Source organism: Tursiops truncatus, chromosome 17, assembly GCF_011762595.2.
Source record: "Tursiops truncatus isolate mTurTru1 chromosome 17, mTurTru1.mat.Y, whole genome shotgun sequence".
Lineage (NCBI taxonomy): Eukaryota > Metazoa > Chordata > Mammalia > Artiodactyla > Delphinidae > Tursiops > Tursiops truncatus.
The window spans coordinates 51,425,864-51,449,741 of NC_047050.1; the positions used below are offsets into that span (position 1 = coordinate 51,425,864).

General features: G+C 35.8%; 1 protein-coding gene and 1 long non-coding RNA gene across 2 annotated transcripts in view; one reads left to right on the plus strand and one right to left on the minus strand.

Annotated features, from left to right (window-relative positions):
* PKHD1L1 (PKHD1 like 1) overlaps positions 1–23,878 on the plus strand; it is a 154,671-nt gene that overhangs the window by 104,381 nt on the left and 26,412 nt on the right. Inside the window, exons 54-68 of the mRNA XM_019942265.3 lie at positions 321–409; positions 756–904; positions 2,159–2,288; positions 4,339–4,457; positions 6,540–6,669; positions 8,487–8,660; positions 12,996–13,099; positions 14,408–14,537; positions 15,270–15,391; positions 16,923–17,013; positions 20,582–20,730; positions 20,813–20,935; positions 21,484–21,595; positions 21,677–21,793; positions 23,447–23,612. Of these exons, the coding sequence (XP_019797824.2) occupies positions 321–409; positions 756–904; positions 2,159–2,288; positions 4,339–4,457; positions 6,540–6,669; positions 8,487–8,660; positions 12,996–13,099; positions 14,408–14,537; positions 15,270–15,391; positions 16,923–17,013; positions 20,582–20,730; positions 20,813–20,935; positions 21,484–21,595; positions 21,677–21,793; positions 23,447–23,612 (1,905 nt within the window). The remainder of the gene's footprint in view (positions 1–320; positions 410–755; positions 905–2,158; positions 2,289–4,338; positions 4,458–6,539; positions 6,670–8,486; positions 8,661–12,995; positions 13,100–14,407; positions 14,538–15,269; positions 15,392–16,922; positions 17,014–20,581; positions 20,731–20,812; positions 20,936–21,483; positions 21,596–21,676; positions 21,794–23,446; positions 23,613–23,878) is intronic.
* Positions 1,621–21,792, minus strand: LOC141276931 (uncharacterized). Its single transcript, XR_012327319.1, has 3 exons — positions 21,705–21,792; positions 19,947–20,023; positions 1,621–1,658 (listed from the first exon to the last, which is right to left on the minus strand). It is a non-coding gene; the product is annotated as an uncharacterized lncRNA (long non-coding RNA).

The following is a 23,878-nucleotide window of genomic DNA, read 5'->3' on the forward strand; positions in this document are numbered from 1 at the left end:
AAATCTTATAAGGAAGTTAAGTTATTTACATTTTAGACAAAATTAGGGTATCACAATAAGGATTTAGTAGGAGAAAATGTGATTCGGATTGTGGGTGGAAAGGAAGTTTTCTTCAATGGAGAAAAAACTATATATGTAATTGTGTGTGTTGAGTACCTTACTAATAGCGTACATTAGCTTGTCTATTTACTGAAATTACAAACTATCCAATTTGCATTCTGTCATCCCAAAAACATCTAGTATAGTGCTACACTCTAAGGAGATGCTCATTAAACAGACAGAGATAAAACTTAATGGAAATACTTCTTTTCTCTTTTCAGCTTATGGTCAAATGATTCCTTTTGGCAGTCATCTCGAGAAAATAATTACACCATACCTCACCCAGGAGCAAATGTTGTTATTCCTGAAGGTAAATGCATAAATGTAAATAAATAAAATGCTGTGTTTATACCACAATAGTTAGCAGTTAGGGTAGATACCTTTATGCAGCACACCTTGGAGAAAGAGAAGATGTGAAGAGATGGATTCAGTTGTTGTGTCCTGGATGTCAGACGTCGCTTCTGGGTTTTATGTGGATTTAAACCTGAATATTAAGAATAATGGATTTTCTGAGAGAGAGAAGAATTAGTCATTGTGTGGAAAAAGGCTCACCAACTTCTAAATTAGGACTCACTGATAGGGCTGTCAGTGTTTTATCTATAGGCTATGGTCTATGGATTATGTTATATTCCTTATATTAAAGTCTTGTTTTATAGGAACATGGATTGTGGCAGACACAGATATTCCACCAATGGAAAGACTCGTTATTTGGGGGGTTCTAGAATTGGAAGATAAACATAATGTGGGAGCTGCAGAGTCTTCTTATAGAAAAGTTGTTTTGAATGCTACCTACATATTACTGCAGGTAAGAGTGACAGTCTTATCATTTATACCCTTATTAGCCAAATGCTAAAATGTTGGAGATTTACTAAGCAAATTATAAGAAAGCATATGCACCTGCTGTGATTAAAACGCAACTGGCTCTACCCCATGAAATGCAAGCCTAAGTTCAATATATTTCTGCTGTCCTTTAAATATTAATGACACATTCCTAAAGCAGTAATTATCATGCTACTTTTTAGTGTGAGGTTTGCTCCATTTCAATCCTTTAGAATATTTGTATTATTATTAGGTAAATTTAAACTCACAGCTTGCTGCAACTAACAGAGAATCCACTGGAGTTCTGAGGAAAAAAAATTAAAAGATTTCAAGCCTTTTTTTTAAGAAAGCAAACAGTATTTCTTAAAATGAATGGATGTAGGTGGGATTATGAAAACCAGGAGCAGACTAATAAAAATATTTCAGTTGTTTGGAATAATCACCTCATTCTCTCATAAATCTCAGATGGTCTTGAACATGTAATAGTTTAGTCAGTTTAATTGTTCTGTCAGTCTTTTATTGGTGTTCATTTAAAAGAATAGCTTAACCAAAAAGGTATTAAGCACCACTAAAGAATAAGTGGGAGCCTTTCTTTCATAAAACTAGGCCTTTAATGCTTTAAAGGTGTTAGATACAGAGCTTAGAGGTAGATTAATGCTACAATTGAATCCTTACCTCACTGTTTAATAGTTTGGTAACAGGTTACGTTATCTGACTTCTTTCTGCATCAGTTTTCTCACCTATGAAATGAGAATAGTAATTCCAATTCATGGGTTTAGTGTAAAGGTTAAATGATATAAAATATGTAAAACCTTGCATGTTATGCCTGGCATAGAATCAGCAAGCATTTAGTAATAGCAATTTTTATTAATAGTGACGGCTCATGAATAACATAGCTTAGATATAAATAGGAGAGTATATTTTATATATGCCGCATTATTTTAAAGTACAGTGTGATCTGTTCAAACAGCACTAGTTTAGGTTTTAGGAGGTCTCAGTTTCAGGTCCAGTTCTGACAGTAAGTAGATGTTGAATTTGACCTTGGAAAAATCATTTAAACTGCCCATCCCAAAGTGGATGGGTTAAATTAAGGTCACTTCTAGTTACAGTACTGTTCTTTGTAAAACAAAAATTCATTCATTTTTACTAGGGGAGGCTGCCAGTCTTCCTAATTCCTTTCTTATGGGGAAATTTCTCCTGCTCAGTTTTGAAGTATTAACAATTTTCTGCTTCACTGCAGGGAGGTAGATTAATTGGTGGCTGGGAAGATAACCCTTTTAAAGGAGAATTACAGATTGTTCTTAGAGGGAATCATTCTACTCCAGAGTGGGCTCTTCCAGAAGGACCAAATCAAGGATCAAAGGTCCTAGGTATGTGTTTCCAGATACCAAAAGAGTCATATTAGTTTTGCAAATCTACTTTAAAACATGTAGCACTAAAAGACTTGTTATGAGTTCATGATGTTATGGTTTCAGAAGTTTTTACAGACATTGATTTGTAGTAACAGGTTATAAAAGTTGCTGAGGTTTTAAAAAATTAAATCATGTCACATTAAAATAGATACAGATGTGCATATTTCTAAAATGTAACTTATTGCAACACTAACATTAGTGAATCACTCCATATGTATATTGTTTCTCTAATCTGGTTTTCTTCGTAATCTTTCTTTTATATAAGCAAAAATATTTTTCATATTTTAGTACTTTTCCCCTAAAAGGTAACTTTCTTATGCATTATTCCTACACAGTATTAAAAATCTGTGGATCAGTTGGCTCTGCTGTTGATCTCGGGTGTTGAAGCAGGGTTTTGGTTCCCCGCCAGTGATAGAGGTCGTGTTGCAGTGATGAGAGCACCAAATCCTAGCCACTACACCAGTGGTCAGTGACAAGGCCCTGGCCCTACGGCTTTACAGAAAAAGAATTCCCACAAAGACGGAAAGTAGTGAAACAAGTAAAGTGTTATTAAGAGAAAAAAAGAGTACAGTACTTTTGGATAGGCACACGGGTGAACTCAGAGAGAGAGTTGTACCCTCGTGGCAGTTTGAATCACTTTTATGGGGCATTTCTTCCCTGTTTCCTTTGACCAATCATTTTGATTTGCCTGGTTCAGAGTCCGTATTTGGTGTATCTCAGGATTTTCCCATGTGTGCGCGTGCATCTCTTAGCCAAGATGGATTCTACCAAAGAGGCCTATGGGTAGTGAGCATTAGTTGCCATCACTTAGAATCACTCCCTTTTGACCTCCAAGGAGCCTTTCTGCTCATGTGTAGTTGGGGAGGTCTCCTGACTTCAAGAATGAAGAATATGTGGTCTCTTATCTTCTATCTGGGCAGGACCCAGCCTCCTCTCTCAATTGTCCTGTTATTCCCACCGCGGAGTATCCGTCCACAAGGAATGAACTCAAACCATTTGTCCTGGGGGCCCTTATGTCTCCTGCCTCACTATCAGTTATCCAGTCACAACTGTTGCTAAGTTTTAATTTTCCGGTTGCATTTGTGTGGCTGTACATATTCCTATTTGAGCCTAGAAAGCAAAGGACCTGAGAGGGTTTAATTTGGTCCTAATAAATAACTGCTTTTATTAATACCACTGCACATTTATTTAAAAGACACATAAATGTGCTTCAGTTGCTCCGATGTACAATTTCTAAAACAGTGACAATAAAAAAGGGGATTAAAAAGTGGCTTAAAATTGAATTAGCTCTTGCGAGACAGACAAATTCAAATCTTAAAGAAAAATTTCCTGAGGCAAACGAATTCAGTCTTAAAAAATTTTTGTTTGCTTTTATGTGTTTATTTTTTTATTTCAAAAATAACATTTCTAGCAACACAGAACCATATCAAGAGAAAACATACATCTTCTACTCTCCCCTTGAGGAAACTAACATTAGCAATTTTTACATGTGTTTTTCGTGCTTTTTATCTATGCCTGTATTCATATTACATAAAATGACTTGTGGTGCCTTATACAAAAACATGGTCAAACTAAATATATTACTGTGCAATTTTCTTAACATATTATGAATATCTTTCCAGATTGATACTTAACATGTAACACTCTTCATTTTTATAGCATATTACTACAGTATTAGTAATATATTCTAATTTACTCCTTCATTCTTATAATGATATACATTTGGATTAATACTAGTTTTTCTAATATTTCCAAATATTGTTGTATTAAACATCCTCATTGATGTATCCTTGTATACTAATTCAATTTATAGAGACCAGATTCCTAGAAGTAGGGCAAAGGGCCAAAGCCTTCTTATATAGCCCTGAGCAGATAACCCCAATTCTTTCCATTCATTCTAAAATGTTCAGTCGCTTATTAAAATATATCTACTAACTGTTTCATTTTATACTAGCACGTAACTCAGTTCTATGCAGTGAATAAATAGAAGTGTGTTTTTCTCCTGTAGGGGTGTTTGGTGAGCTGGATCTTCATGGAATTCCACGTTCGATATATAAAACTAAGCTCTCAGAAACCGCAGAGGCAGGTTCCAAAGTCCTCTCTCTGATGGATGCTGTGGATTGGCAGGTAGAGGAATTACTATGTGGTGGAAAGTGAAAACACGCCATGGGTCAACTTAAGGTTTCTTCTTTATTCCAATGGACATTTATTTTGTCACATGATTAACCAGAAGAGAAATGTATGTTTTGCAATTAGCTTGCACTCAGAAAGCTGACTTGATAGCAGGCATTTAAAAATTGTGGTGTCAAAGGTTCTTCAGAACATATAAAGAACATTATGTATATATTAGTTATGAAAGGAAAATATGAAAGTTTGGGGGTAAAAAATATTTATTTACAAATTCTTGCAAAACAGAAAAAAATTATTTTAAATACATTTTATTGTTATCTTGGTTATCTCTTTACTTCTAATTTGTGATTTTACATGTTAAGCATTTGGGAAGAAAACAAATCCTGATGCCCAGTGATATTCAAAACATGCCCAAGTTAAATAAGAGATTTTGGTAAAATATGAATGGTGGCAATTCCGATCTCTACTACACTCCCAGGCTTGCATAGGCCACAGACTCACATGTTTTACAAATACTCTTTTTAATGCAAAAGGGTCAAGGAAATGGATGGATTACTTTTCCGGGCTCTCAGATTTCAGCCAGTTCCTTTCTGCTGAGAATAAGCTATAAGGTCGCAGAACAAAGTGAGGCTTAGTCTGAGTAAATGAATACAAATCATCAAAACATATGGGGTTGGCTCTCTTAATGTAGTGTAAAATCAGTGAATAGAAGGAGGATTTATTGAGAGTTATTATAAGCTACTTACAATATATTCATATTTGTGATAGTTGAGGTGTGATTACTTTTTAAAAGGTGGTTAAATGATTTAAATATCCCTATTATTCATCCCATTATCATTTATTAGTATTTATCCAGTTAATATTTTCTGCATATTATTTATATAATTAATATTTAGCCTAATGTCAGACATTTTCTAGGCATAGAGGATTCATTTGTGAAGAAATTGGTCAAACTATAGGGGAAATTGCATTGAAGTGGGAGAGGCAGACACTAAATGAACAGATAAATGTGTGTTATTTCAGATTATAATCTTTGTGATGAAGGAAATAAAACAGGGATGATAGAGACTGCCATGGTAGAGGGTGGCAGATAACATTAAACAGAATAGCCAGAGAAAGCCTCTCTCAAGGATATGACAGGGTTCAGGACATGCTATCCCAAAATATGAATAGTTTAAGGGAAGAAATTTCTGCACATGCAGGAAGGACTTTCTGGCTTTCCCCTGAAGCAGGTCACAAAACCTTCATGTGAGAGTTGCCCTCCTTATACCCAGAGGAAAGAGACATCCTCAGCTCTGAAGACAAAGTGACACAGAGAAGAATCTGAATGGCCAACCCTTGCTGTTTCTCCCAGTTTCCTACACTTAGCTCATACCCTATGACAATTTTCCTCTACTCTCCACTCTTCCATAAAAATGCTCAGGTTTAACCATTTCTTCAGGGCTTCATTTCCCGTGTCATGTAAAATTTATATTGAATAAATCTATATGCTTTTCTCTTGTTAATGACTTTTGTTACAGGGGTCCCAGCTGAGAACTTGGAAGGGTAGAGGAAAAAGTTCTTTTTCGTCCCCTGCAAGTACTTTTGAGCAGAGACTTGGTTGACAAAGAGGAGCTTGTCATATATGATATACAGAGATTCTAAGACTTGACCGTGCTCTGTCACTTATCTCTGCCTTTCTTACCCTTCAGGAATATCCAGTGATAGTTAACTGTGTAAAAAAAAAAAAAATCTGGGGGAAATTTTTTAAGTCTTAAGAGTATTATCCTGAGCAATTTTTAATAAAAATATGAATGTATTTGCTTTGATATATCTAATTTTAAAAATGTATATCACCTGTGATTTTATTAAGTGACTGAATTCAACTTAAGGAAATGTTGAGATAATTCAAAATATAGAATTCTTGCTATCAAACAAAAGCATATTTATTTTAGAGACCTAAATGTATGATTTGTTCTCGCTGATAATACCATGGTTGTAACCAATGTAAGTTAAATTAGAATTATTTAATAGTTATTAAGAAATATAAACCTATTTTTTAAAAATTGTTCTTGAATTTGGCACTTGAATTTTTCTAAGGAAGGAGAAGAGATTGTGATAACAACCACAAGCTATGATTTCCACCAGACTGAAATTAGAAGTATCGTTAAAATCCTGCATGATCACAAAATTCTCATTCTCAATGATACCCTTTCCTATACTCACTTTGGTAAGTGGCTGTTCTTTAACCAAATAGATATATAATTTAAATGTCTCGAAATATTCACAGTTTAGTGCTCTCCTCTGTAATTACAGTCATTTGATAAAACATCTCAGATTTTTAGAGGAGCATTTCACTTAGATTGGCACTGGTACCCAAAGGATGCTACTGTTTGTGTGTTGGCTGCAAAGAGTCCCTGCTGTGTGTATTAATTCATTCAGCAAATATTCAGCAGTGACCATTACATTCTATGGGATAAGGCTGACACTTTCTGTTTTAGGCAAGCTTCTAGAGATTCTTACGCACACTGAAATTTGAGCACCCTTGATCCAAGAGCATCTTTGTCCTGATTTGTTTCATTGACACAAGTGCGGTAACTGCACTTAGACAAGCTGCAGCAAAATGGTAAAACTCTTAATTCTCAAGGAAAGAAGGTATTAATCAGAATCAACTGAAGATGATCTTTCAACTTGTAGGATCAGGGCTTTCCCAGCACCCCAGCCTTTCCCCATTTCACATGCTACCTTCATCTGAATCCCAGGAAGTGGAAGCTGACAGGAGTGTAACGTTAGAAAAGCCATTCAGATACTTCTGATGCTCCTGAGAACTACAGCTAAGGTGGCATTATGCACTGGTGGATATCAGACCTGCATGAAAAAGAAACTTAAAAGAACTTTTTAAAGCAGTATTTTGATAGAAACACGTGTCTGTCATTCTATATCACATATTTTTTCTTTAAATCAAAAGAAAAAGGTTTCTTTGAAGAACATTTTAATCGTAAAACAGTGTTTGAAGTTCAACAGTATAGATTCTTTCATTTAAAGTACCAAACACTTCTCTCTGCTTGAAATGTACCTGCTTGTCTTAAAGTTTTGGGTAAGACTTCTAGAAATGTAGAATGTAATTTAGGTTCTGTTTTTTTAATTTTTATTTATTTATTTTTGGCTGTGTTGGGTCTTTGCTGCTGCACGCTGGCTTTCTCCAGCTGCAGTGAGCAGGGGCCACTCTTCATTGCGGCGTGCAGGCCTCTCACTACGGTGGCCTCTCCTGCTGCGGAGCACGGGCTCCAGGCATGTGGGCTTCAGTAGTTGTGGCACGGGGGCTCAGCAGCTGTGGCTCGCGGGCTCCAGAGCGCAGGCTCAGCCGCCGTGGCGCACTGGCCTAGTTGCTCCACAGCACGTGAGATCTTCCCGGAGCAGGGCTCAAACCCGCGTCCCCTGCATTGGCAGGCGGACTCCCAACCACTGCGCCACCAGGGAAGCCCCTAGGTTCTGTTTTAAAATTATTAAGATGTAAATGTACAGACTATGTTTGATATACTACTACATATTTATAAAGAATTGTAGTTGGTACAAAATATGTCACAGGAAAAGAGGAACAAACCAAGGTTTAGGCATCAGGAGAGGTAATACCTACGTATTGCTGACTGTCTACATGGCCCTGGGCAAGTTCATTTACTTCTCTATCTCATTTCCTCATCTGTTAAAATTACAGTAAGCTTCCCAACTTGTCTCAAAGAGTGTTTTTGTGTATAATTTGAAGTGTTTGCAAAATACCTATGAAGCAGTGAGTTTGTAAGTGCTGATTATAATAACCTTTTTGCTGTAAATAGGAGAAATACTTTTGATTATATTTATTTTATAAATAAAAAGGTATAATTTCCGACTGCCATCTGTGTACATTTAAGCGTGTAAGTCTAATCACTTCATGTATTTGTGTTGACTTCTGGCATATTAGAAAGTTACGTGGTCTGTGAGCTGCAAAGAAACTAATAAAGACAGGTATTTCTTAGTGTTGGTAATAATCTAACTGTCCTTCCGCTGCAGCTGGAAGCTACCTTGTTCCTGAAACCGGTCAGAGCTACACGTTAGCAGCTGATGTTGGGATACTGAATAGGAACATCAAAATACTTGGTGAGGATTATCCAGGTTGGCTGAAGGAATCTTTTGGTGCACGCATCCTAGTCAGCTCATTCACTGCAAATATGGTGACATTTAAAGGTTAGTACAAATTCAGTTTATTTTTCTAAATGAAGTGTAGCAGGGTCTCTTCTGTGTTTAGTTCTTAAATAATCCTCACTCCTTTACAGGACCATTTGTGTTAAAAAACAAAATCCAACTGAGGAAATTTTAAAGATCTTACTGGCTTTATTCAAGGATTCATGAATCGGGCAGCATCCAATCTAGCTGATACAAAGGAGCGTCAAAGAGCTGTGCAAAATAAAAGACTTTTATAGGCAGAAGGGAGCGGGAACAAGGTAGTTTTACTAGGCAGAAAAGAGGATTGGTTATTGCAGGGTTACTTCCCGTGTGGGGGCAGAGGTTTATGAGGCAGATTACCTAACCAATGCTGATCAGGCAATTCGTGATGGACTGGTTTAAGGTTCCATTTCAGGAGAACTGAAACTGTAATTAAGTTTGTTTGATGATGGAGGGCTTAGCAAAAGTGACTCCATTTTGGGCCTGATGTCTTGTTTTTAACACATTGAAAAATAAAGGCTTGAGAGGGATTATGCAGTCAGGTACCACCTTCCAGAACCAAATTCCTAACATTATTCTACTAATTTTATCTTTATAGGCAAAATAATTATCAAATTAACAAGGACCTTAGGTAACAGCTAGCCCAACCTTGCCCTCAAACAGAAATCGTTTCATAACAAGCACACTGATCTGTTATTTTTGTTTGAAGGAAATTTTCAAATATATTTCAAAGATAGAGAAATGTATAATATAATGCTTATCATCACCAATTACCACAGGTATCAACTTTGGCCAGTCTTGTTTGATCTCTGAGCCCACCGACTTTCTTCAAGCCCACGGATTATTTTGAAGCAGCAAGTGTATATTTTTTAAGATACATTTGACATATAACATTGTGTAAGTTTAAGGTCTACAATGTGTTGATTTGATACACTTATATATTACAATATGATTACCACAGTAGCGTTAGCAACATCTCTATCATGTCATATAGTTATTATTTTTGTGTGTGTGTGGTGAAAACAATTAAGAGCTAGTCTCTTAGCAACTTTGAAGTTTATAATATGGTATTTTTACTGTATCCCTAAGTTGTACATTATATCTCCAGGACTTTTTATCTACTAGTTACAAGTTTATACCCTTAAACAGCTCCCTATTTCTCCCACCCCACAGGTCCTGATAACCACCTTTCTACTCTCTATTTTTATGAGTTCAGCTTTTTTAGATTCCACATATAAATGAGATCATACAGCATTTATCTTTCTGTCTCTGACTTATCTCACTTAGCATAATTCCTTCAAAGTCCATCCATGTTGTCCCAAATGACAGGATTTCCTTCTTTCTCACTCATGGCTGAATGATATGATATATGTATACACACAGTGGAATGTTTTAGATAGATAGATAGATAGGGAGGTATCTCACATCTGTATCCATTCATCCATTAACGGACATTTAGGTTGTTTCTATATCTTGGCTATTATGAATGAAGCAACCATGTATTACTTCATCTAGAAATATTTCAGTGTGTAAATCTAAAAGACTTCTTTAAAAACATCTCTAAGAATCAGATTTTAAAATGTTAGTAACAATGTCTAAACATCAAATGATTGTTCAGAATCCTCCAGTTCATTCCTTCTTTCCCTTCCTTCCTCCCTCCTTCCCGCCTCCCCTTTCCCCTCCCTCTCCTCTTTCCTTCTTTCTTTCCTTTCCTTCCTTTCTTTCCTTCCTTCTTTCTCTTTCACTGTCTTTGTTCATCGGGGTCTAAATAAAATCCATGTTGCAATTGGTTATGAATCTTAAATCTCTAATTCATTTCTCTTTCCTTGCAATTTATTTATAAAAGAAGTTAAGTCATCTGTCCTATAGTGTTTCCAATAGTCTGAATTTAGTGATGCATCCCTAGAATTTAACTAGTCCCTGCCTCCCTTGTATTTTCTATGCATAAGTAGCAAATTTAGAACTGGCAAATTGACCAGACTGGGACTCAGTTTTTAGGCAATAATTCCTCATAGTTGGTTGTTATTTTTCCATTAATAGGCATATAATGTACGATTGTTTTTCCTTTTGTGATGTTAGCAGTTATTATCATCGCCTGGATCTATTGAATCACTGAGGTTTAAAATGGTGATATTTTAATTCTACTATTCCCTCCTCATTTATAATCTCAAATATTTCTCTAAAGAGAAGCTTCCCCAGACCACTGTTTGACTACCCTGAAGGATAGTTTAGATAGAAAAAATGTTTGATTCTTTCCTCTTATTAACTAGTTTTCAAAACAATGAGTTGGTTGCCAAGCATCCTCCAAAGGTAACAAGGGGTTTTTGTTTTGTTTTGTTTTGTTATTAGTATCATTATTAGTTCCATGGATTTAAACATATTTGTTATGTTCTAATCCATTGTGAACGTTAACCTTATTGATACTGAAAATGCCCTCTCGTTGACCTTCAGAACCTTTTCATGTTGGTGCCTAAGCCCTCCTCCTTATGACGGTTTTTTTTAAATTACAAATTTATGTATGTATGTATTTATTTATTTATTTTTGGCCACGTTGGGTCTTCATTGCTGTGCACGGGGTTTCTCTAGTTGTGGCGAGCAGTGGCTACTCTTTGTTGCAGTGTGCGGGCTTCTCATTGTGGTGGCTTCTCTTGTTGTGGAGCACGGGCTCTAGGCACGTGGGCTTCAGTAGTTGTGGTGCGTGGGCTCAGTAGTGGTGGCACAGGGGCTTAGTTGCTCTGAGGCATGTGGGATCTTCCCAGACCAGGGATTGAACCCATGTCCCCTGCACTGGCAGGTGGATTCTTAACCACTGCGCCACCAGGGAAGTCCCTGACTGTTTTGGGTTTTTTTTTTTAGCTTCTTCACTTTCTGATATGACAAGCACATGTTGTAATTTTTTTTTTTTTTTCTTGCTGAGACTGGGAGTAAGTTCTTCCTCCAAGTAACCCTGGTTCTTTTTATTGGAAGCTGGTGTTTCAATCTCACAATCTGGGTACCAGGAGTAATCCTCTATTCTTGACTTGAATTGTTTCAGCAGGAGCTCACTTGGTTACAATACTGCCTATTCCATTTTGCAACAGCTCTCATTTTAGAAAATCTTTATATTGAGCAAGCAGCTGTCCCACTATAACTTCTACCTATTGGTCATAATCTGCCAACAGAAGCTTAACTGATGAGGAGAATAGTAATGAGGATCATAAAGTAATACCAGATTCCAGACACTGTGCTAAGCACTTAACACATATTATGTCATTCAGTCCTCATAGTATTATGGCATAAATATTGTCCTCTTTTTAAAGATAAAGAATTAGATGATTAGAGGGATGAAATTACTCTGATCTTGGATACTTAAAGTCCCATGATGGACCCTATTCACATGTCAACCTTTCCTTGCTCCAAGAAATTATTTTGTGATGTAAGTAAAGAAAATGCATCTATGGCTTTTGTAGGTCCAGGGTCAGTAGCAATCATTTCTTCTCTGTATCTATCTTATTAATCTTATGTTCTCCACCATACACCTAATCGCTGGCTCATGGATTTCCAGACAGGCTTTTCCCTTCTAGTGTAAAATAACTCTTCTCCAATGTATTTTATTAGATATCAGTTTTTGAAACAAGGAATACCCTCTACTGTATTTTTACCAGCCATGAATCTCTGTGCCTCAGTTTCCCTGTATAGAAGACAGGAATTATAAAAGTTCCGAAGTCACAGATGTTGTGTGAGAATTAAACCACACATTGCCTGCTAAGCACTTAGTACAGAGCTTGGCACAGAGTCATGGCTCATGCATTGTTATTGCTGTTCTTAATAATCTATGAAATTGCCTTTTGTCACTTCAGTGGCACTTATGACAAACCGATCAGCAGATACTTGGCAATGCATATTCTGGAAAAAATTATGTAAAGATTATGTCCTTAACAGCTCTTTAGAGCATCAAAATTGAAATGTCAGGTAAATTATAACTTGTGCCTCATGCCATGCATTCTCAACAGGGACTGTATCACTACCAATAGGTGAAAATTGACTCTTGGGGGCAAAAAAACCAGTTTGTGGTCCTCCAAAGGGCCTCCATACCTTGACAGATATGTAGTATATCTGTGGTATTAAAATGTCATGGAGAGGGAACGCTATTCAGAAAGAGAAATGTCTGAAAAGGTTCTTGTGAGGGGCAGTAAAAACACAAATTCAGAAACATTGCCTTATTTGGATTAAAAGGGCAAAGAAAAATGAATACAATTTTCATGAAAAAGTTGAAAACAAATTTGTCATTTGGAAAATTACAAAAACTTTAGCAGTTTTTCAAAAATTTTTATTCAGCTTCAAGGAAAAAAAATGTGTAACTCTTTTCCCCACTAGGAAATGCAAGAATAAGTAATGTGGAATTTTATCACAGCGGTCAAGAGGGCTTCAGGGATAGCACGGATCCAAGATACGCTGTAACATTTCTTAACCTGGGAAAGGTTTGTACTTTATTTTAATTTTTGCATATACCCAAAATTAAGTATTTTGATTTTGATTTGATTTTCATTTAACTTTACTAAATGCCCATATCTTAGAATTGCTAAGACTATAATCAATATAATAAAACTTTCTTAGATGTATTTCCCATTAACATTTTTAGACTACAACAGTATTTGATGCCAACCATTTCATGCATTATTTAAGGTCAGTAAAAAAAAAAAATGGAAAATGGAGCACAAAAGGTGAAAGAATTGAAGATCTATAATAGTATTTCACATCTCTACTTTACTTTACAATGACCAAAAATATTTCCAAACAGTTACTATTAAACAAAGTGAGTGTTGCTTAAATTTCTCAAATGAAAAGCATATCTGTATATCCATGCCTTTGTCAAAAGTGGGAAAATAAATATGCTTAGAGGGCTGCTGATTTAAGAAAAAATGAGAAAGAGCATATTTCTTATATAGAATTTGAAAAAGAATAGATACATGTATAACTGAATCACTTTGCTGTACACCTGAAACTAACACAACATTGTTAATCAACTATGCTCCAATATAAGATAAAAATATGAAAAGTAAATAAAATAAGATTAAAAATATATATATTATGGAGGGGAGATAAATTGGGAGTCTGCGATTAATATATAACACTACTATACATAAAATAACAAGGACCTACTGTATAGCACAGGGAACTATACTCAATATTCTTGTAATAACCTATAATGGAAAAGAATCTGGAAAAGAATAGATATATATGTATAACTGAATCACTTTGCTTACACTTGAAACTGACACAACGTGGTAAATCAACTATATGTCAATAAAGATAAATAAATAAAAATTTTAAATCATGTAGGTTTGGAATTGAAACCCCTAAACTACTCATTGACTGTTTCCTACAGATATTTGAATTGTAACCCCTGCCTTGAGTATCGACTTCCGTGGTTAAAAAAAAAATCCCTGCTCATCATATAATAAACTGTTATGAAAAATAATTTTTAGTTCCTTAGCATTTTATAGGTAATGATAGAAATATAAATGCATAGAAAAGCACTTGAGAATTTTTAATTCACATTTAAAATAAGCATTTCTTTTTTGCTCTTTTTAATCATAAACCGAAGATATATGGAAATTTCCCAGCATTAAAAGGTCTGCTGGGAAGTCATCTTCTTTCATGGAATGTAAATTGAGTATTTTGTTTATCAAGATTTGTTTTCTGAAAATCACCTACTTCAAATTTTTTTCTTTAAATATCCTTTAACTTTGTTTTTAAAATGTTCACTGAATCCTGATGTTTTATAGATTCAAGAACGTGGCTCATCTTATATTCAAGGCTGTGCTTTTCACAGTGGCTTTTCCCCTGCAATTGGTGTATTTGGGACAGATGGATTGGACATAGATGATAACGTGATTCACTTTACAGTAGGGGAAGGTAATATGATAATATTTCGGTCCAATAACATGTCTTCTGAGACAGCCTTGTCTGCAAACTCTAGAGCCAGGGTGTCCAATTGATCTTTCTTCAAGAATGGAAATAAAGGGTCTATGTTTGTGCTAACATGGTAATTACTAAACTGCATGTGGCCATTCAACACTTGAAATGTGGCTAATGTGACTGAGAAACTGGATTTTTAATTTTAATGGTACTTAATTATATTACTTTACATTTAAGTAGTCACATGTGGCTATGGCTGTCATATTGGACAGTACAGCTCTAGAAGAATTATTTACCAGACCATGATCTTATGTGAGTTATTTAATCACCAATAGTTTAAATTACTGACTTTTAACATACTTCTCACATATAAAACAAAAAGATTATTCACAAATAAAGATAATTTTTAAAAAATATATATTTGATTTGATTTAGGGGGTTGTCCTTTCTTGAATATCAGTCTAAAGCATAATACAAATTCATTTAAGGTGTATAAAATTTGTGTGTATATTTGTTAAAATATAAGGTGGAGCCTGTGAACCCACATATTTAACAAAAGATTTTAATTCAGGTAGTCTATTAAAGAGGTAGAGTATAAAAGAGTTCAGAGGGTTCACTCTAAAATCAAAAGGGTTTGTTTGTCAGGTTCAGATGAGAAAACTAATTTCATGGAAGAAATGAAAGACATTCCCTATAGTACTCATTTGGGGGAATTTTCTTTTTTTCCAGGCATGAGAATATGGGGGGATGCCAACAGAGTCCGAGGAAACTTGGTTACACTTTCAGTTTGGCCAGGAACCTATCAGAACAGAAAAGACTTGAGCTCAACTCTCTGGCATGCAGCAATTGAGGTAGTGTGAACAAATTTAAAATTATAAGTAGACAAAATTATAATTTGTAATTCCCTTATTGAAGATTATAATTTCTGTAGAATTTGTAAATCTCAAAATGTCATTGAAAATGATTTCTTCCTTAGATAAAGATTGTGGATAAAGTGAGCTGATTAAAGGAGTGAATGAACTTTCTTTAAAGATGTTGTGAGCTCCAGTAGCCATTGGATTTTTCTCTGTGTTGACGTCCATTGGTTTAAATAGTTCTTATTTACTTGCTTCTCCAACATTAATTATTGCTTTCAAGTTCCATTACAGGGTCTCTCTGCTTCTAATTGACTGAATGCCTTACACATTTTACTATTTAACTCTGAATTTAAATGCAAAATTATAATGATAGACTATAAAATCTCTAAAATCCATTTCTCATCTAAAACTCTTATGATTCTATATGCAATGTTATTTACTCTTATCGGATATTACTAATTGGACCTTTCTTGTTTCCCGTGAAGTTTCTTCAATTACTATAGGTATTTATTTAGATGTAGAGTGAGATTGTAAGCAAGAAAATAGAAAGTACAGAGAGGATTTAGAGAAAAGATAGCTTCCTCTTGTTTTTATCTTACTTACTTATACCATAGGAAAGAAAAGGAATTTAAAAAGCTCTCTTTGAAAGATAGAGTAAGGATTGAATTTTGTTTTTGTACAACTATTAATAATTACCTTAAAGCAAAATCTGAAAGCCTGGAACTTAGTATACATTTATAAGGTAATAATGTTCTCTTTTTGTCTATTTATAGATGTTAGAATGTAATCAAATGTCAATTCCAAATCTTTAAAGTTATCTATATCTTTTGAAAGCCATTTTTTTTAGTTTTATGAATTCCATTTGACTCTATTTTTATCATAATCTTTAAAAATAAGGCTGTTTAACATGCTTTAAATAAGTGAGATTTGGACCGTTTTGCTGATTCTATGTAGGCAAGAACTAAACCTTCTGTGCTTCATACTTTTCATTTTCTACCACTCTGATTTGGCTCATAAAATAAATTTGTTTAGTAATTATCTACTTGTTCTAACCCAGTTTTTTATTATAGCAGATTTTCTTTAATGAATGCCTCTACTGAATTTTATGGTCCACTGTAATTGCCTTAGTTGTCTTTTTCTTAATAAATCAAATTGGTAACAGAATATAACCAAAAAAGAGTGATAAAATTTTTGTAGCCTTGTTATAATACTGGAATTTTGTCTATGGCTTGTTAATATTCAACCACGTCCAGTGGATTCTGTGACAGAAATGAAAAGTAACCTCTTTAATGTACTTTTATAATGAAGTCTAAAGTATAGTATCTAGTGGTAGGTTTACACCAAGAAGCTAAGGTAATTTCAGTACTTCATTTGTATTATAAATTTGAATGGGGTGAATGTGAATTAAATTTTTACTCCTGGAAGTATCGTCATAATTAGTTTTCCAGTGTATGTTGCATACCTGCTCTCATTGCATAATTGTGTAAGAGCCTGACCCAAAGCATTTTCTTTATCGTTATACTAGATAAATAGAGGGACCAATACAGTCTTACAAAATAACGTAGTGGCTGGATTTGGAAGGGCAGGATATCGCATCAATGGTGAACCTTGCTCAAGTAAGTCTTTGGCATAGAGACACTAAAATTAGGAAATAACTTGTCCAAATTTGTTCGAAACAAATAATTATTGCTTGTGAGTTGAAAAGTAATATTGCTTCTTCCTGGGCACTGAAAGAACTCAACAAACTAAATTATTTCCATATAATATTGGGTTTAAAGAAAAAATTAAAACCAATTTTCTTCTCATCCTTCACCCCTATCACCCTTCTCCAGCAGCCCCAGGATGCCACGCTCTTCCCTGGCCCTAGGACACTGCAGCCCCAGGTCCTCTCTTGAGACCCTGTCCCCATCCTCACCCTCCTGAGACCGGGCCTTGCTGCTCCCCAGGCCTCCCCTTCACAGTCGCTGCCTCAGGGAGGTCCCTGAGCCCCAGGCTGAGGAAGGTCACCAGCCCTGTCCTTGTGATACCCTCATGTCCTTCTGTCCAATCCCATGCCACTAGCTGTGCCTGCCACAGCGTGTTTGCATTCCTGATCCCACTGGACATGAGCTCTTCCTTGACAAGGGTATCTTTATTCTATCCCTGTGACTGTAGAGGAGATGAGAAGGAAAGAGAAAATCAGAGGGATAACCAGGGAGACAGAGTGAGCCAGAGAGTGTAAGGGAGAAAAAGAGGGGGTAAAGTAGAGAATGGTGGACAGTTGGGTCTGATGAACTTGGGGAGACACAACAAGAGTGAGAGAGAGTAGTCCGGGCGAGAAGCAGTGGGATGAAAATAAACAAAAGGGATCAGCAGAGAGATGGGGGAGGACAGAATAGGATAAGGTGTGTTGACTAATAGTATCAAGGGAATAAAAGAAGGATAGATCCTTTAAAAACAGGCTTTTAAGATAACTATTTTCCATGTTTATGATCCAAAAACTCTTAACAACAGCTTCAGTGCTTGTTTGATGGTACTGAACAGTGATTATCTTATCCCACCATCACTTTCCCAAAAGCAACTTGTAAGCATAGAGATACATGCCTATAGGGATATGTCACTACTTCATGCTTCCGCTTTAAAGGAATACATGCTCACTATTCATATGATAAAGCCTGCAAGCATGAAAAAAATCAAAGGACATGAACAGAGGGTCCTCAGACACATTTCTATCAGATTAGTAAAAATCAAGAATTAACTGAACAACTGCTCTCCTGGCAAGGCTGTAGGGAAATAGTAACATTTACACTTTGCTGGTTGAAGGACAAAATGATATAACCCCTACAAAGGGGAATCTGGCAATAGCTACCAAAATTATAGAGGCATTTACCTTTAACTCAGCATTTCTACTTCCTGTCATCTAACAGTTGCCTCTACAGCAGTTAGAAAAAGAGTTGTGAACAAGGTTATTCATCACAGCGTTGGCCTGTACTGGCAGAAAATGGAAAGCTACCCTGTGTCCAGTTCCTGTGGGCTAGTTGTATAAAGCCAAACACTGGAACACTGGGCCCCTCTAAAAAAAAGAAGGAAAAAAGATGCATACTAGGTATTAATATGGAGAAATCACCAGAACATTCTAAAATGATAAGTGGAGGTTACTTAGAAAGGGAACAAAAGAATATGTATGGTATATGCATTTACATAAAGAAACACTGAAAGTGTAAAAGCAAAAAGTCATTGAAGGTGAGTAGGAACAGGGTGACTGGTCACTTATTACTGTATAACTTTCTATAAACTCTTGACTTGTAAACCAGATAACTTAATTATTGAATCAAAAAAGTCAAAGAATGCTAGACCTGCTGGCTTTACCTCTTGGGAAACTTAGCTAAAGGAAATGGAATTTTCTTTGAATAAGCATTTTTTTCTGTAAATTCAAAAATTATTGGACTTCAGCTAATTTTTTTCTTGTGCAAAGTACATTTTGAAGGAATAAAACAACTTCGCCACAGATATAACTGATTCCTTGATGTATGTTCTTTTTAAATATTTTAGTTCCCAACAGCTTAAAGTAGCTTTTCTTTGACTTAAATTTTTAAAATATAGGGCTTCCCTGGTGGCACAGTGGTTGAGAGTCCGCCTGCCGATGCAGGGGACCACGGGTTCGTGCCCCAGTCCGGGAAGATCCCATACGCCGCAGAGCGGCTGGGCCCGTGAGCCATGGCTGCTGAGCCTGCGCGTCCGGAGCCTGTGCTCCGCAACGGGAGAGGCCACAACAGTGAGAGGCCCGCATACCACAAAATATGACCTGTGAATGTGAATATTTACTAATATGTATAATGCCACGTAATGCATTTTTCACTGAATATATTGATCTTCCTAAATAATCGGGAGTGTTTATAAGGAGCAACTGAAATATGAGGCGTCACAGAGGAACTGAGGGTTTAAGTTCCCGGAATGGGACATCAGTTTACACAGTTCATCTCCCTAACAAGGGACAGGCTGGGATGCTGGGAAGGGAGCTCTGCCACCCGTGGGTCCAAAGGTGGAGCCATCCTTGTCCATGGGGCTACATTGTGCAGAACCAAGGTGTAGCCATGCAGACAGCTTCTGAGGGAGGAAACAATAGAAACCAGGCCGACGACCATAGGTGAAATGTCAGTCTCAAAGGACACTAGCAAGAAGGGAAAAGCAATCGAAGATGGAGGAAGTCAGATCCCGGGGAACCTGGACAAGAGAACTGGTACAAAGTACAGTTTAGGAGGCAGTGCTGCTCTTTATGGGGAATCCTCAAATTTATGCATGGTTGGGACGAGTTTTTAAGGCCACTGATCTGATTTGTACATAAGTAAAACTTGCGTGAAAATCCACTTTAATTATCCTGTATATTAATAATGGGTATAGCTTCCATTTATTGAGGCACTTTATGTGGGTTATTTCATTTCATTTTGAAACAACCCTGAATTAGACATTATAATTTTTTATATATGAGGAAACTTAAGTTATAAAATGCTAAACAACTTTCCCAAGATCATGCATACATTAATTCAAGAAGTATTTGATGAGCACCTACCTCTGCATTACCGTCTAGGCTCTAAGAATCTGGCCATGAAGGAGCTAGACAGTTTCTTCTTTCATGAAGCTTACGTTCTTGTAGGAGAGAGGAGATGAATAATTCACAAATAAGTAGTAATTAAATATCAAAGTGAAAAAAATTTTAATTGCCATGTTAAGTGACTGAGGTGCTAACTATGTATGAATCCGGTAGTCAGAGAAGGCCTTCTAAGGAAGTGACACTTAACTTGAAAATGGGCTGACCAGAAGGAACCCGTAACATTTATAGACAGCAAGTGGTATCATTGTGTTTTTCAAGTTTAGCCTTGTTTGAATTCAAACTTCATAATCTTTCTAAAGAAATTCATGTTTAATCAGATATAATAAGTTAAGGGTGCTAGCACAAAAGTAAACTTTTGCAAATGAATATACAATTATTCTGAGTAACATTGAAGAGACAAATTAGATAAGAGAAATACTAAATAGAATAAACTGTAAGTAGCTGAACCATACAAATATTTGATCATGTTATTAAAATTTGCATCAGACTCATATATTTAACTTTTAAAAGAATTTCAACTTTAACTGATACTGCTTATAACTCTATGACTTGATTCATAATGTTAATTTACTGGTTCCATATTTCCTTCAAAGGTCAGTCTTATTCTCTGGAAAAGTGGTTTGACAATGAAGCCCATGGAGGTTTATTTGGTATCTATATGAACCAAGATGGCCTTCCTGGATGCTCTCTTATACAGGGATTTACCATTTGGGCATGCTGGGATTACGGAATTTATTTTCAGGTAAATGGATCCCAAAACAGTGATTGTTTATTTTCTTTTATGATTATATTTCATACGATGTAACCTCCAAGTTCCGTTACAGACCACGGAGAGTGTGCGTATCTATAACGTGACCCTGGTTGACAATGGAATGGCCATTTCTTCAATGATTTACACGCCACCTGCTGTATCTCACAGAATTTCCAGTAAAACAGTGCAGATTAAGGTAAGAATTGAACGCAGCCACACAAAGCAGAAAGAGCAACTCTGACAAGGGTAGAATTCTTGAATACAGATGATTTTCTTGACCTCTTTGCCCTACTGGCCACACCTCCTGCCTCTGTGCTCATTGCCTTCTGCCTCCTTCCCTCTCCCCACTCCTTCCCTCAGCTCTTCTTGCTTATCACCTGCTAATCTTGCCACAATTAGTTAAATTTTCACTATCTCTATGAAGTCTTTCCTGAACCAGCTTAGGTAGTTTTGACACTCCCTCCTCTTTTTGTTCCTACTTGCCTTGCACATATTCCTATCATGGAAACATAACATCTCTTTAAATATAATTATTTACATGCCTGTCTCCCCCCTCTGACTTTGAATGTCATCCACTTGGGGCAAAAATCACATCTTTTTTAACTTGGTTTAATGAATGATCCACTTCTCAAAGTTATACAGGTTGTGTTTTGCTACAGTGGCATTCATTACTATTCATTATTACGTTTTCTTTTAAGAAAAGTTATTATTAAAGCTTACTGTTTGAACTTTTTTTTAAAATAGAACTCATTAATTGTTGGAAGTAGCCCTGAATTTAATTGCTCTGATGTCCTAACTAATGATGATCCCAATATTGAACTTTCTGCTGCCCATCGAAGTTCTAGACCTCCCTCAGGTAAAGATTTTAGAACTTTTAATTTTGGGGTTCATATGAGTGCATATTCAAATTTCATTAACTTTCTTCTTTTTATAAAAGGTGGGAGAAGTGGGATTTGCTGGCCTACCTTTGCTTCAGCACATAACATGGCACCGCGGAAACCCCATGCAGGGATCATGAGTTACAATGCCATCAGTGGTCTTTTGGACATCTCAGGCAAGTTTAAACATAGTCTTTGAAAGTCTACTCAGTTAAGTTCTGTAAAGAATACGTAGAATATAACTAGTGATGTTTCATTGTTAGTTAAAAAAAATAATGATTAAATTAATCTGCTCAATACGACAAGCAAAGAAACCAGACATCAGAGTCAATTTCAAGAATAGTTCCCTGGCAACATTCATACATATAAAAGAACTGACATTTCATTTTCTTTTTAAAACAACAGAAAAAGCACTGGTCTAGTGATTTAATATTAATTAGTTTCTCTAAATCGTAAAGCCCTTTTATATAATTAGGGTTATATCTTATTAGAAGTTTTTATGACTGCAGAAATTTTAGTTCATAGAACTTAAATGTTTTGCCAAACTCCCACAGCTGCTGGCAGAACTAGGATCAGAATCAAGATCTCTTGACTTAAAATCTGCTGCTTTTTCACTGAACCAGGCTGCATCCTTAAAAATGTAAAATAATTAAAATAGATGTAGTAAACATACCAAGTATTTTCGCTTCGCCCATTAAATACGCTGAGCCATTCTCTATTTCAGTTTAGCAAATCTCCCTTTCATGATAACTTTAACCAGTGTCACCTGAAAGAAAGCAGTTCAATAAATTAGACATCTAAGTTTTGACATATTATTTCTCATAACTTTAATTCCCAGAAATGCAGAACAAATTATCATTTTTTAGTGTTACTTGTAATGATACCCCTGCCAAAAATTATTTAACATGCTACATAGGTTTAGGACCAATAAAGGAGATCTACACAGGGAACAAACCGCATCTATTACTATAGTATTTTATTGATACTCATCTACAGGCTTATATTCATGTGTATACAATATTTTCTTAGGAGAAAATACAGTCAAGCAGGGTAGTATATAGCACATAACTAATTTAAGAATTTTTTGGACTCCCTTTTTGCTGTTTTCAGTTTTGAGTTACTGGATTTTAAGTGCAAAGGGGATCGTTTTTTGATCTAATCAGTTTTATCTTTTGGCCACATAATATATGCAATAAGACCAGGAGAGCAATAATATTTCAGTTAGCCTTTGCTGCATAACAAACCATCCCCCAAATTCAAAGCCTCTAAACAACCGTTTATGAGCTCATGATTCTGTAGATTGGCAATTTGGGTTTTGTTCAGCTCGGTGATTCTTCCGCTAATCTTACCTGGGATTATTCACTGAGCTGCCATCACTTTACAAGATGTGTAGGGGCTGGTTAGTCTGGGACAGTCTCACTTCTGTGTCTGGTGGCTGGTGCTGGCCCTTGATGGGGTAATGAGAGTGCCAAATGTCTCCTAGGCATATTCACATGCTGGTAATCACAGAATTCCCCAAGAACACCAAGAGAGAGTGAGCCCTAATATGCAAGCACTTTTCAGATCTGTTTATACTACAATTGCTCTTGTCCCATTGTCCAATGCAAATCACAGAGAAAATATGCCAAGCTCAGAGAAAATATGGGAGAGGACTACTCAGTGGTGTGGATACAGTCCACAAATAGTGGTGGACTTATCTGCCACATAAGGTAAGAGTTCCATGTTCAAGGTAATGTTAAATGATGTGTTTGGTGGAATATACATGAAATGAAACTGATTTTACCCTTTCTCTATAGGAAATAATTGTGTTTCTATTATTTATGTTTTAGGTTCCACATTTGTTGGATTTAAAAATGTTTGTTCAGGTGAAACTAATGTGATATTCATTACTAACCCTTTAAATGAGGATTTACAGCATCCAATCCATGTGAAGAACATACAGCTGGTTGACACTACTGAACAATCAAAAATATTTATACATAGACCCGATATAAGGTAAAATATATGATAACTCAGTTTCTTCTTTTCTGTCATCACAGTTTTCCATTGTTTTCTTCCCCTGCCATAGATCTGAGAAAGTTGCTAAATTTAAAGTAACTGTTTATGTCTATGAAATTTCAATCAGCATTATGAAAATTAAGAGTATTTAACATATCTGTGTCTTCAGGTAAGTTGAAGAAGCTAGGCCTTAATATGTATATTTTCTCATACTTTTTTTTCCCATGTATCGTACATAGCACCATCATTAAACATAAAAGATA